The 12,244-nt window shown below is 49.1% G+C and overlaps 1 protein-coding gene across 1 annotated transcript in view; it reads left to right on the top strand.

Annotated features, from left to right (window-relative positions):
• NPEPPS (aminopeptidase puromycin sensitive) overlaps positions 1 to 10,169 on the top strand; it is a 33,631-nt gene extending 23,462 nt beyond the window's left edge. The window contains 14 exon segments of the mRNA XM_050330735.1: positions 83 to 247; positions 907 to 1,011; positions 1,297 to 1,357; positions 2,130 to 2,239; positions 2,807 to 2,870; positions 3,015 to 3,154; positions 4,074 to 4,208; positions 5,142 to 5,361; positions 5,963 to 6,105; positions 6,498 to 6,554; positions 6,979 to 7,086; positions 7,403 to 7,558; positions 7,647 to 7,694; positions 9,615 to 10,169. Of these exon segments, the coding sequence (XP_050186692.1) occupies positions 83 to 247; positions 907 to 1,011; positions 1,297 to 1,357; positions 2,130 to 2,239; positions 2,807 to 2,870; positions 3,015 to 3,154; positions 4,074 to 4,208; positions 5,142 to 5,361; positions 5,963 to 6,105; positions 6,498 to 6,554; positions 6,979 to 7,086; positions 7,403 to 7,558; positions 7,647 to 7,694; positions 9,615 to 9,767 (1,665 nt within the window). The 3' untranslated portion in view covers positions 9,768 to 10,169.
• The last annotated feature ends 2,075 nt before the right edge of the window (positions 10,170 to 12,244 follow it).

The following is a 12,244-nucleotide window of genomic DNA, read 5'->3' as shown; positions in this document are numbered from 1 at the left end:
AAGTTAAACCTGCAAACTTCATTTTCTTGCTACGAACTGATCGCTGCTTGACGGAATTCTGGCCTTCCTTTCACCCTCCCAGGAATGGTGGACCCACCTGTGGCTGAATGAGGGCTTTGCCTCGTGGATTGAGTACCTGTGTGTGGATCACTGCTTCCCAGAGTACGACATCTGGACCCAGTTCGTGTCTGCTGACTACACACGGGCCCAGGAGCTCGATGCCTTAGACAACAGCCACCCCATTGAGGTGAGTCCTGCTTCCCCCCTCCCCCTGCTTGTGTCCCTCTTTTTTATTAGCCTTTTTTATTTTTTTATTTCTGTGGGCAAGACTTTCCTGGTAATTAAAAAGGGAACTTTGTAGTCATTCCTGCCACAGAGGGAACTCTGGAGTTGTGGTTACACCGGAGGGGGGGGTTTCCTCTCCTTCCCTTCTCCTTTCCTTCTCCTTCTACTGCACAAAGAAAACTCCCTTCTAATTCCTAGAGATCAAGTGTTCTGGTGGCACAAGAAGTGTTTGATGCAGTAAATGTTGGGAAATGACCTTGCTTTGTGCAGCAAGTCATTTTAGAGTGATTTTACACCCTGCGTTGTGTTCACTGTCCCTGGACTGAACGATTTCCACTGGTTTTGTTGTTTTGGGGAAGTGTTGAACCAAAGGATTGGAGGAAGAACCCCAAATCTATTAGGTTAAACACCAAAACCTGACTTAAAAGTGTGTTTAACTTCTCAAGCCAGCCATATCTGGGTCAGTTTAATTACCAGGGTGCAGAGATCAGAGGCAATCCCGTGCTGGATGTGCACGTGCCTTCCTCGGGAGAAAAGCCACCTCCCAGACACTACAACAAGCAGAATTCAGTGTTTTGGCAGCTGCAATCCCTCTCATGGGAGTTCTCCTGTCCCCCACAGGTCAGTGTGGGCCACCCCTCCGAGGTGGATGAAATCTTTGATGCCATTTCCTACAGCAAGGGAGCCTCTGTGATCCGGATGCTGCACGACTACATCGGGGACGAGGTAAAGGGGCTTGGGCTGGAAGAGCCACCTGGGGGGTCTTCAGATCTTTTTTTTGCAGTTTAAAAATGCTGGGTTTTAATAACAACAACATTTTTAATCTGGGTATTCTGTGTTTTGAAAAATCCTCCCAGTTTGTTTGAATTAACCCACGAGAAATGAGATAAGGGGGGGGGATATGGAAGGAACTGCAGGTGTAGCACTGACTGTGGGATTCCCTGGCTGATTGCTGGGCATCAGCACAGCACAGAGGGAGGTGCCATGACACGTCCCCTTGTGTGTTCCCAGGATTTCAGGAAAGGCATGAATTTGTACCTGACCAAGTTCCAGCAGAAAAACGCTGCCACAGGTAACTGGGGTCACTGTGGGCCCGGGGAAGAAAGGGATTTCTGGATCCAGCCCTGCAGTGCTGAGGGGATGAATCTTTAAACAGCTATTTTTCCACCTGAGATAGCTGAAATGCCAGGAAATAACTGGCTTGTTTCCAGTTTCATGCCCCTGCACGGCCAGGGTTCAGCATCCCCAGGGCTCTTCTGAGTGGCTGAGGTGACGTGAAAGGGCTGGTTTACCCTTCACCACCTTTGCACAGTCATGGAATTTGGAAACAGAGCCTGTGCTCTGCCAAGTGAGTCTTTTGCAAGCTTCCTTCTGCAGTTATTGATCGTGTGTGTGGCTAAACAGGTCAAAGTCTTGTCCAACGTCCCCCCAGCACGTTCTTTGCTTAAACCTTTCTGTGGATCAGGCAGAAATGTGGAAGTGGAACATCAGGCTCTGTCAGCCTGTGGTGTTTGCTCAGCAATTTTGACATAATATATAAAAAAGCTAAAGGAAAAGGTGGTGCTGTTTGAATAGTTAATGTTATTTTTAAGGTATTTTTTCACGGTGTGTGTACTGATTGCTTCATTTTTTAGTAGTAAAGAAGCTGTTTGTCCCCTCTCTCCCCCATGAGTGGTTTAAACTATTTCCTTTTTCTTGCCTCTCCTGTGTTACAATTCAATACAAACACGACCCAAAGCATAAAGATAAACTGGAGTAAGAGCCCGCCCTCCCCTATCTGTGCCCTTAATAAATCCTGACCCACCCAGACTCTGGGAGTCCTGAGCCAGACCTTTCTCCTGCAGAGGATCTCTGGGAAAGCCTGGAAAAAGCCAGTGGCAAACCCATTGCTGCTGTGATGAACACGTGGACCAAACAAATGGGATTCCCACTCATTTACGTGGAAGCTGAGCAGGTAAATCCAACCTTTGGGGTCACCCCAGAGCGGCAGCTCTGCCGTGGGCTGTGGTTTAGGGTTGGATTTAGGGCATGCACTGATCTCAACACCCTCTCTGATCAGGGCAGGGCTTGCTTTGTGTGGCGACAGTTCTGGCTCTGAAGGGAGGGAGGTGCAGCTCCCTGGAGGAATCTGCTCCAAATCCATGGGGGGTTGTCCCAGGAACTCCCTGGATCCCTGGAGCTGGTGATGTTGGAGGTTGCTCTGTGTGTGTGAAACATGTGCTGAGGGAGGGAGGCTCTGCCTTAGCTCATCCTGCTTCTCATTCCACTTCAGTTATGCTTATTCCACAAGGTTGCAGGGTGAGGGAGGATCACTGGGAACAAATTCAGGTGGGAATCAGGGCATGTGTGTTCTGACAGGAGCAGGGATTTGTGCTTTGGGGTGAATCCTCAGGTGGGTCCTGTTTCTGGAGGAGGATCCAAGTTACCCCGTTAAGTAGAGGGCACACCCAGTGCTAACAGAAGCTGACATTAGACATTCTACTCATTCCTTTCTCTCTTTTTCTTCCCTTTTTCTCTTCAGCAAGAAGATGACAGAGTGTTGAAGTTAGTCCAGAAGAAATTCTGTGCCAGTGGACCATATACTGGTAAGATGAGCAGGAACAGAGCAATCCCTGCTGCTCCTGCACTGAAGCAGCCAGTGCTGAACCTGCAGCTGGGGCCTCTTTGAACAGCTTGTTTCTCACTGTTGTGTGTTTTTCCTCCTTCCTTTCCACCCTTCCTCCTTCCAGGGGAGGATTTCCCCATGTGGATGGTGCCCATAAGTATTTGCACAAGTGATGACCCCACCTGTGCCAAAATGCAGATCCTGATGGACAAACCAGAGCTCACTGTGGTTTTGAAAGACACCAAAGCAGACCAGTGGGTGAAGGTGAGTCCTTGGGAGGGAGAGCACGGCTGGGGGTGAGTTTGGAGCCACTGGAATGTTCCCTTGCATTTCATTTCCCCCCTTTTTTTCTTTTATTCCTTCCCCTTGGACTCTTGTGTTTCTTCTGGAGGGGCCTCTCTGTGCTGCTGTTGGATTTTTGGCTCCTCTCTGGAACTTCCTTTTCCCTTCCAAAACTACTCCAGACAATGTAAACTGGGACTTTTTAGGAATCCAAGCCTGGGCAATTAGAGGCAGCTTTGGAGTGGAGATGTGGTGGCTTTTTTGGTCTCCCAGGGCAACCAGAGTTTAATTCAAGTCCATCCTGAGCAAAAATAGTCCTGTTTATCTTTCCTTAGTGGGAAGGATTTCTGGTGGCCACTGCCAGGCCAATGTGCAAGTGAGAAAAAGCCACTGCTGAGCTCTGCTGGAGCCAGAGGGGGTTTAAAACCTGGGAGGGGATTTAAAAACTGGGAAGGAATTTAGAAACTGGGAAGGAATTCAGAAACAGAGGGAATTTTAAAAGGGCAGTTTAAAAACTGAAGGCCGATCTTAAAAAAAACAGTTCAAAAACTGGAAGAGAATTGAAAATCTGAGAGACAAACTTAAAAATGGGAGAGAATTTAAAAACAGAGGGTGTTTAAAACCTGAGAGAGAATTTAAAAACTGGAAGGCAGCAGTGGCTGGGCCTCTTGTAGGAACTGCTGGGGGAGCTCCCTCTTCTCTCCCAGTCCTTTTCTCCTTTGGAATCTTGATTTTTTTTTTCCCTTCCCTTATCATGTTTTTTATTTTTCATTTAAATGGTAACAATTCACTTGTGTGACCTGCAAAGCCTGGAGACATTTCCAGTGGTCCAAACCATGAAAAAGCATCACCTGATTCATTCCCTCCTTGTAATTTTGGGCTGGTTTTTGGTCCTTTGCAGCTCAACCTGGGCACGGTGGGGTTTTACCGCACCCAGTACAGCCCGGACATGCTGGAGAGTTTAATCCCAGCCATCAAAGACCTCTCCCTACCCCCTGTGGACAGGCTGGGCCTGCAGAATGATCTCTTCTCTCTGGTAAGTCTGATAAAAACTGCAAAAATTGAGGGGGTTTTAGGCAATTTTTACAGGCAAAATGCCTTTGGGGTTGGTGCACGTGATTATTTTTATTTATGATTATTATTAATATTTATTATCAAGATTATTTGTTAGAAATGTTATTTATTAGAAATATTTGTTAGAATTATTATTAGAAAAATTTATTTATTAGAAATATTATTTATTAGAAATATCACTATTGGTGATAAATATTATCATCAACTGTGATATTTCTAATAAATAATGATAAATATTACCATCAATAGTATTAGATAGTATAGATATTATTTATTGTAAACCAGGTTATTTATTATAAATGCTGCTATTTATTTCTTAGAAATGTTACTGCTGATCTTTCCAGTACCATAAATTACTGGTCTGGTCCCAGACTGACAAAAATCAGAGTGAGCTGGTTCCAGATGAAGACAAATCAGAATTATTTGGTTGGATATACTGTAGGTGTGATTTTTCTGTGCCTGGAGCTGTTGATCTCCTGATGCTGGGAAGGAATTAATCCCAATTTTCCTGGCAGTGCTGTGCTCGTACCAATCCATGGGAGGCAAAACCGGCTTTGTCATACTCCCAGTTTAACAAAAAAGCAGAGATTAAATCTCTAAATCTTTGCAGGTTTTGGTTCAAATAAGGTTTTGGTGGGTGTGGGCTCAGAATAACTCCAGGGGTTGGGTTTTCCTTGCCAGCACTGCTGCAGGTCTGGGAAGTCACTTCATCTCCTTGCATGTTTGTTTGGAAAATGATCTTTAATTGCTGGGTGTAAAGGGGCTGGCCTGGGTGTAAAAACAATAAATAAAACAATAAATAAGTGACAAGCAATAAATAAATCAAGCAGTGAGCTGCTCAGTGCCTTCATTCTGTCTGCAGATGAGATGACTCCGTGTGTTTCTCCCCTGCCAGGCCCGAGCTGGAATCATTAGCACTGTAGAGGTTCTCAAAGTCATGGAGGCTTTTGTGAACGAGCCCAATTACACCGTGTGGAGTGACCTGAGCTGTAACCTGGGCATCCTCTCCACCCTCCTGTCCCACACAGACTTCCACGAGGAGATCCAGGTGTTCGTGAAAGACGTCTTCTCCCCCATAGGGGAGAGACTGGGATGGGACCCCAAACCTGGAGAGGGTAGGAAACTTCTGCTCTGGATCCTGGGGGGGCTCTGCAAAACTCCTGTGGCCATGAGTCAGGATTCTGGGGGGAAATTCTGTTGTGAAATCCAGTGCTGGGTTTGGAAATTTAGTGTCAATAATTCGAGACTTTGGGGGAAATTTCTGCTGGGAAAGCCAGTAATGATTTTGGAAAACTCTATAAACGAGCCATCAGGAATTTGGGAAAGGGGAGAGAAGGGAGGAAAAGGAGGCACTCAAGGGGTGTTTTTATACTTAAAACCAGACACAGAACCCCCTCAAAAGAGTCTTCTGTTTATGCACAAGTTAAAACCTTTCTGTACCTGGTAGAAATTCTCTAGAAATTCTGGGATTGCAAGGGTGGAAAGCCATGTATGTGCATGTCCTGGTCAGCCCTGGTGTAGGTAAAATGGTTAAAATTCCTGACTTAACTCAGGTTTCAGACTCACAAGTTGTGTTTGGGCTGGAATTTTCTTCTCCTGACCCTCTTGCTGTGGAAAAAAAAAATCAATGTATTCCCCACCAAGGAGAGGGAGAAAAGGCCTGGGCACAACTGTGCCTCCCAATAATTACATTTTTTCCCTCCTCCTCACTCTTAGGTCACCTGGACGCCCTCCTGAGGGGTCTGGTCTTGGGAAAACTGGGAAAAGCCGGGCACAAGGCAACGTTGGAAGAGGCCCGGCGCCGCTTCAAGGACCACGTGGAAGGAAAACACATCCTGTCAGCTGACCTGAGGAGTCCTGTAGGTTCCTGCACACCCTGGTGCCCCAAAACACCGTCCCCACTCCCAGAAATAGGGCACCAGAGGGAAGCAGGGGGAGGTGTGGGACCAGCTGCTCTGGGATGAGGGGTGGGAGCTTTGGGTCAGTCCACAGCTCGGATCAGCTTCCCAAGGAACGGTCCTGGGGAGGGTGAAATGTCCCTGTGTTTGCCATCCCAGTGCTTGGCTGGGCTTGGAACTGCCAAAATTACACTGGGATTGAGGGAGGAGGTGAAGGAGTTGAAACATCTCTACAGTCCTGTCTGAGAACACTCAGGGGGTCAGTGCTGGGGAATTCTATCCCAAACATGCCCAAACTGTCAGGTTTCTGGGAATTCTGAGGGCATTCCCTGGTGTGTTTTGCTCTGTCCCAGGTCTATGTGACGGTGTTGAAGCACGGAGACAGCTCTACTTTGGACACCATGCTGAAGGTGGGCTCCCCCTCACTCTGAAATGCAACATTTCACCCCAAAAGCTCCTCTGGGATGTAGTTTATCCACCCCAGGCTCGGTCCCTGCTCCCTGCCTGCTGTGGAGTTGCCACCTAGTGGAGTGTCCCAGCTCTCCTTTTGGGATTCTTCCTCCCTGCTGGAGGAACACTTGACCTTCTAAACTAGTTGACCTTTGTATGAACAGCGATGCAAATCAGTTAATTACGAATTTAATTTGTGCTCCTGGACACGGGATGAGTCTGTGGTGGGGGAATAACTGCAGGGTGAGTCACCAGCCAGGCCAATTTGTCACATATTGGGCTGGAGGATTAATTAGCAGCTCTGCCATACCCAGTGAGGTCATTAGGTGAGAAGTCAGCCTTTTTTGTTTTATATTTTAACAACCCTTCCCTTTGGCCCTGAAGCTCCACAAGCAGGCAGACATGCAGGAGGAGAAGAACAGAATTGAACGTGTTCTCGGAGCCATCTCTCAGCCAGAACTGATTCAAAAAGTTCTCACCTTTGCACTTTCAGTAAGTTCTTGGGAAAGCTGCTGGATAGGAGGATAATCACAGTAATTATAATAATAATCCTAATATTGGGATATTCCTTCAGGGTATTGTGTAACTCCTACCTAAAATGGGTTAAAACAGGAGAAATCTTAATTATTAAGTCTTTGAATTGTATCTTCAATTTTTTTTTTAGGGAATTTGGGTTTTTTTAATTGACTGATTAAATCTTTGGGGTAAAAAGAAAAGCTTTTATTGACAGCCTGGGTGCAGAAATGCACAAAGGCAGCGTGCTGGATTTTTGGAGCAGTGTGGAACTTTCCTGTTTCTCCATCCCCAGGAAGAGGTACGTCCCCAGGACACGGTGTCAGTGATTGGAGGAGTCGCTGGAGGCAGCAAGCAGGGCAGGAAAGCTGCTTGGAAATTTGTAAGGGACAATTGGGAGGAACTTTATAATCGATACCAAGGTGGATTCTTAATATCCAGACTAATAAAGGTACGTGTGAGGCCAAGCCAGCCCCAGGCTGTGCTGTGGGAAGTGCTGGAGGCTCCCCTGTGGCTCACGCTGTTCTTTTTCCCTTCAGCTCACAGTGGATGGATTTGCAAATGATAAAATGGCTGCAGAAGTGAAGGTAAGAACCTTTTAATTAGGGAAGTGATTAATTAATCTGTGACAAGCCCTGTGAGTGCCTGTGAGTGCTGAGGGAGAGCCAGGAGTTTCCACCTGGATTCTGTGGTGGGGCTGTGGCTCTGCCTGGTTCTGCCCCTGAGTTGCACTGCTTTGGGTTGGATAAAATACCACTGGAGCTCCTTCAATCAGCATTTGCCAAGTCATGTGCACTTCCAGTGATTTCTCTTTCCTTCTTTTGGGCTTTGGTAAAATCCAGCACAGTCCTCCCCAGACTGACAGGGCACCTTTGGGGCTCCCTGGGGTGACAGCCAGCGGGAATTCCTGGCAGGAATTGGCTCGGTTCCACCCTCTGCTCCAGGTTTTCTGTGCTGTGCCCAAGGATAAGGCTTTGGCCCAGGCAGATCAGTGCCTTGGCAGGCTCTGTCTTGAGCTGGGGGCTCGAGGTGATGGGACTTTGTTACACCCCCTTGTCTCAGTGGAGTTTTGGGAAGAGGTGTGGGCCTGATGGTTTATTCTTTTGCAAGAATGACTTCTTGGAGGAAGAAACCTAAAAAACCTGGCCCTTAGTTATCACTTTCCTGGTAGGAAAATGCTCAGGAGGAATCCTTATTCCAAAGATCAGCTGAGCCATGAGCTCACTCTGCCCTTTTTACCGTCTAGTAATTTGAGAAAAGATTTAATAGCTCAAGTGTTTTTACAGAGAAATCTTGCACTACAGTGTTTTTTTTATTTAAAGACACTTTCCAAAACATCTACCAGAAAAGTCATCCCTAAGTAAATCCCAGCTCCTCTCCAGGAGAGCTCCCTGAGCCAGCACACCGAGCTTTGAGCAGAGCCCTTCGGGTGGCTGAGCCTCCGTGTCACCTTGTGGCCACGTTAGTGTGAGGTGGTCTGCCAAATCCTGGGAAAAGCTGCTTGGATGGAGGCAGGGATGGCTCCTGGCTGTGCCAGCTCCCTCTCCTTTGGCTGATGGGAAAATGCAAAGTCACAGCAGCCTCAGGGGAAGCTCCTCCAGCCTCAGCTGCTGGCGGGGGATCGATGGTGTTGGTGCTGGAGGAGGAAACGTGAGACCATCCAGCAAAACTCCCGAGTGCTGCTGGGCCTTTGGAGGTCATTGCACAGCTTGCAAAGAGGCCTGGGAGGAGCTCTGGGAAACCTGATCCCAGCACAAATGCTTGTGCACAGTGGCCTTAGGCTTCCCCCGTGTCTCCTTGTCCCGAAATACCCGCCGGACCTGCTGCCTGTGGGGCTGGATCCGGCCCCTCAGAGCCACGTCCTGTCCCTGCAGCAAGGACAGGGCAGGGCAGGAGGGGGCTGGCTCATGGAAAAGCCACTGTGGCTTTCCTTCAGCGCAGGAATGGGGGGGTTTTGCTGTTCCCACTGCCCTGTTTGGGATTGTACCTCCTGCAAACTCAGCCAGCTGTTCAGGCGGTGCCGGTGCGGCCTCACCTCGAGTGCTGGGGGCAGTTCTGGGTGCTCAGTTCAGTTTGTAAATAGTAACTCCAAACCACTAAATAACTGCCAGCACTTATTAATTGTTCTTGTTAATATTTCAGTAACCTCCTGACAGGAGGGGGAGCCAGGTGGGGGTCAGGCTCTTCTCCCAGGCAGTAGGACAAGAGGGCAAAGGGGTGGTTTAGGGTGGGCACAGGGGAGGTTTAGGGTGGGCATTAGGAAGAAGTTCTTCACAGGAAGGGCGATTGGGCTTTGGAATGGGCTGCCCAGGGAGGCGGTGGAGTCACCGATCCCTGGAGGTGCTCAAGAGGAGCCCGGGTGTGGCACCAGTGCCAGGGAGGGGTTGGAGCAGGGGCTGGACTCGGCACTCTGGGAGGTGTTTTCCAAGCCCGGTGGATCCTGTGGCTCTGTGAGTGTCCAGAGCCCAGTCCCCACGGCGGGTGCTGCCGCTGTGCTCCCTCCCCAGGCGTTCTTCGAGAGCCACCCCGCGCCGTCGGCGGAGCGCACGGTGCAGCAGTGCTGCGAGAACATCCTGCTCAACGCCGCCTGGCTCAAGCGCGACGCCGACAACATCCACCACTTCCTGGCCCAGCGCAGGGGCCCCCCGGCCACCGTGTGAGCCCCCCATCCCCACCCCCCAGGTGCCACCCACCACCACCACCACCGCGGTCCTGCCCCCCTCCCCCGGGTTGGGGGGCACAGGGTCGAGCCACCCCTCCGGAATGCCAAGAATTTGGAGTACCTTTTCTTTTTCTTTTTTTTTTTTTTCTTTTCTTTTTTTTTTTTTCTCAGCCCTCAGACTGGGGATTGGACCGTGAATGTAGAGTTTTAACCGGTTCCTGCTCACACTCCAGATTTGGGAAAAAAAAAAAAAAAAGGAAAAAAAAATAATCCTGTGTTAAAATGATCAGCAATCCAGCGAAAAGAGAGAGGAGAGAAAACAAAACAAAAAACAAACACCCGAAAGAAATCTGTAAATATGATAGTAATAAAATAGAGCATAACAAAACTGTGAAACTTCCTCAAGCCTTGTCAGTGGTTAAAATATTTAACACCCCCCACCCCCCTCCTGACACTCTTATTGACAGATGTTCTGTTTTTTATGCCCTCCCCCACCCCCCAAAAAATAAAGAAAAGGAAACCAGTGGTTTCTAGGTCAGTGGAGAGGCTGGGGCAGGAAGGGGTGAAAGCCTCAGCTGGTGTGGAACAGGTCACTGGGGAAGGCAGGTAGTGCTATAACATAGTCTGTGCATCACCCCAAGGGCAGGGTTTTGGGGAGATGTTCCTGCAAACCCCCCCACCCCATGGATAGTAGGTTCCCTCCCCTTTGTGTTACCTTTCAGCAAAAACAAACCTGTTCTGTTGCTCCTCCGTCCCCCTCCCGGGTTCCACCCGCTGATGTTCCTTCGCAGAGAGAAGGGGATTGGGAGCAAAGCCCTTTCCCAGCCACACTCGAGAAGAGAAAGGCTCCTGAATTCAGATTTTCAGTTCAGAACCGCCCCCTCCCCGTGCATGCAGGTGAGGAGATGGCTGTGGGGCTGGGCTGGGCTCTCCTGGCCCAGCCACCACTGCTTTTCCAAAGGATCCAGCTGCTCCCATCTCCTCCTTGGCCGTAGCTTTCCGTTCCTTTCTGTGATGTTGATGGTAATTAAGAAGCCTTAAATTAGTGCTGACTGGCGTGATGATGATGATGATGAAGTCCAAGCTGTGTGCCATCATCCCCTCCCAAGGCAGCGTGGTACTAACCAGCCACAACACCCTCTAACAGTGCAAAGGTTGGAGTTCCGTATTTTTCCCTCCCCCTTTTATTATTTTTCTTTAACAGGAATTCGTATTTGGTGTGGCTTTAACTGTATTTCGGAAGGTCATCAGACTAACTGTCAGACTGCTTCCCTGAAACATTTTTTGTGCTATTGTTTAAAAAAGAAAAAACCAGGAAAAAAAAAAAAAAAAAAGGTTACAAAGGAGATTAAAAAAAAAAAAAAGATTAAAAAAAAAAGATTTAAAAACAGTTGGCGTTAATAAAAATGTCAATGTGGAATTCACGTCCTCATCTTGTGTTCTCTTCAAAGCCTCCAAGGACCCCAAGCTGGGAGGGGACAGTGGCCAAGGTGTCATTTACAGCCTCAAGGAACCCCCAGTCCTCCTGGGCCATCAGTGGTAGGTCCTGGGGAGCACAGACTGTGAGTAGAGCCTGTATAATCTAAATAGAAAGCACTAAAGAACTGACCAGGACGGGGTTTGGAAGGTAAAGGAAAGGGCAAGTTAATTGTTAGTGAGCAAATTTGTATTAAATCCTGAAAAGCTGGGGGGAGAGGGAACAGCACCATCCACCAAATTTATATTGAACTCCTGAAAGGTTGGGAACGGCATCCTGCAAGTGCTGCTGCTCCAGGGCAGGGAAACACCCCAGGAACAGAACTTCAGGAGCAGCCACAGAGCCTCTGGCCCAGCATCACCCTGGTTGGTATCCCTGGGGAAAAGGGCCCGGCCCAGGAATTCTGCTGGCCCCGAGTCCCATCCCTACCCCGTGTTTCCCTGCCGTCAGCACTGCCCTTTCAGCACACTAAGCTGCTTTCCCTTCTGCTCCCTGCACACTGACAAAATAACCTGCAGAGCTGGGGTGTCTGACACCGGGGGCCCTGTGGCTGCCAGCTGGGGCTGCTCCTGTTTGCACTCACACAGTGCCAGGGCCAGGCCAGCGCTGCAGGGAGGGCACACAAACAACTCGCTCGTGCTCGCTGAGCAAACTGAATGGGCCCAGCAGACTGGCTGGGCTGGGGCTCCTGGGCAGGCACTGAGAGCAGCTCAGGCCTTCGTGGGAGTAACTCTGGGCTTTGTCCACCTCACAGCAAATCTCCTGTTTGTTCTTTACTTTGGCCATTGGAGAGAAAGTGATGCTCCAGGAGAGGGGCAGGAGAAGAGGAGTGGGAGTAGTTGTGGGTGAGGGATGGGATGGGGCTCAGGTGGTTGTTAATGAGAGGAGCTGTGGCTGCTCCATCCCTGGAAGTGTCCAAGGCCAGGCTGGATGGGCTTGGAGCAACCTGGGATAGTGGAAAGTGTCCCTGCCCATAGCAGGGGATGGCACTGGATGGG

This window comes from Myiozetetes cayanensis, unplaced genomic scaffold (assembly GCF_022539395.1).
Source record: "Myiozetetes cayanensis isolate MyiCay16 unplaced genomic scaffold, myiCay2020 scf44, whole genome shotgun sequence".
Lineage (NCBI taxonomy): Eukaryota > Metazoa > Chordata > Aves > Passeriformes > Tyrannidae > Myiozetetes > Myiozetetes cayanensis.
This window is presented reverse-complemented; position numbering and strand designations above follow the sequence as displayed.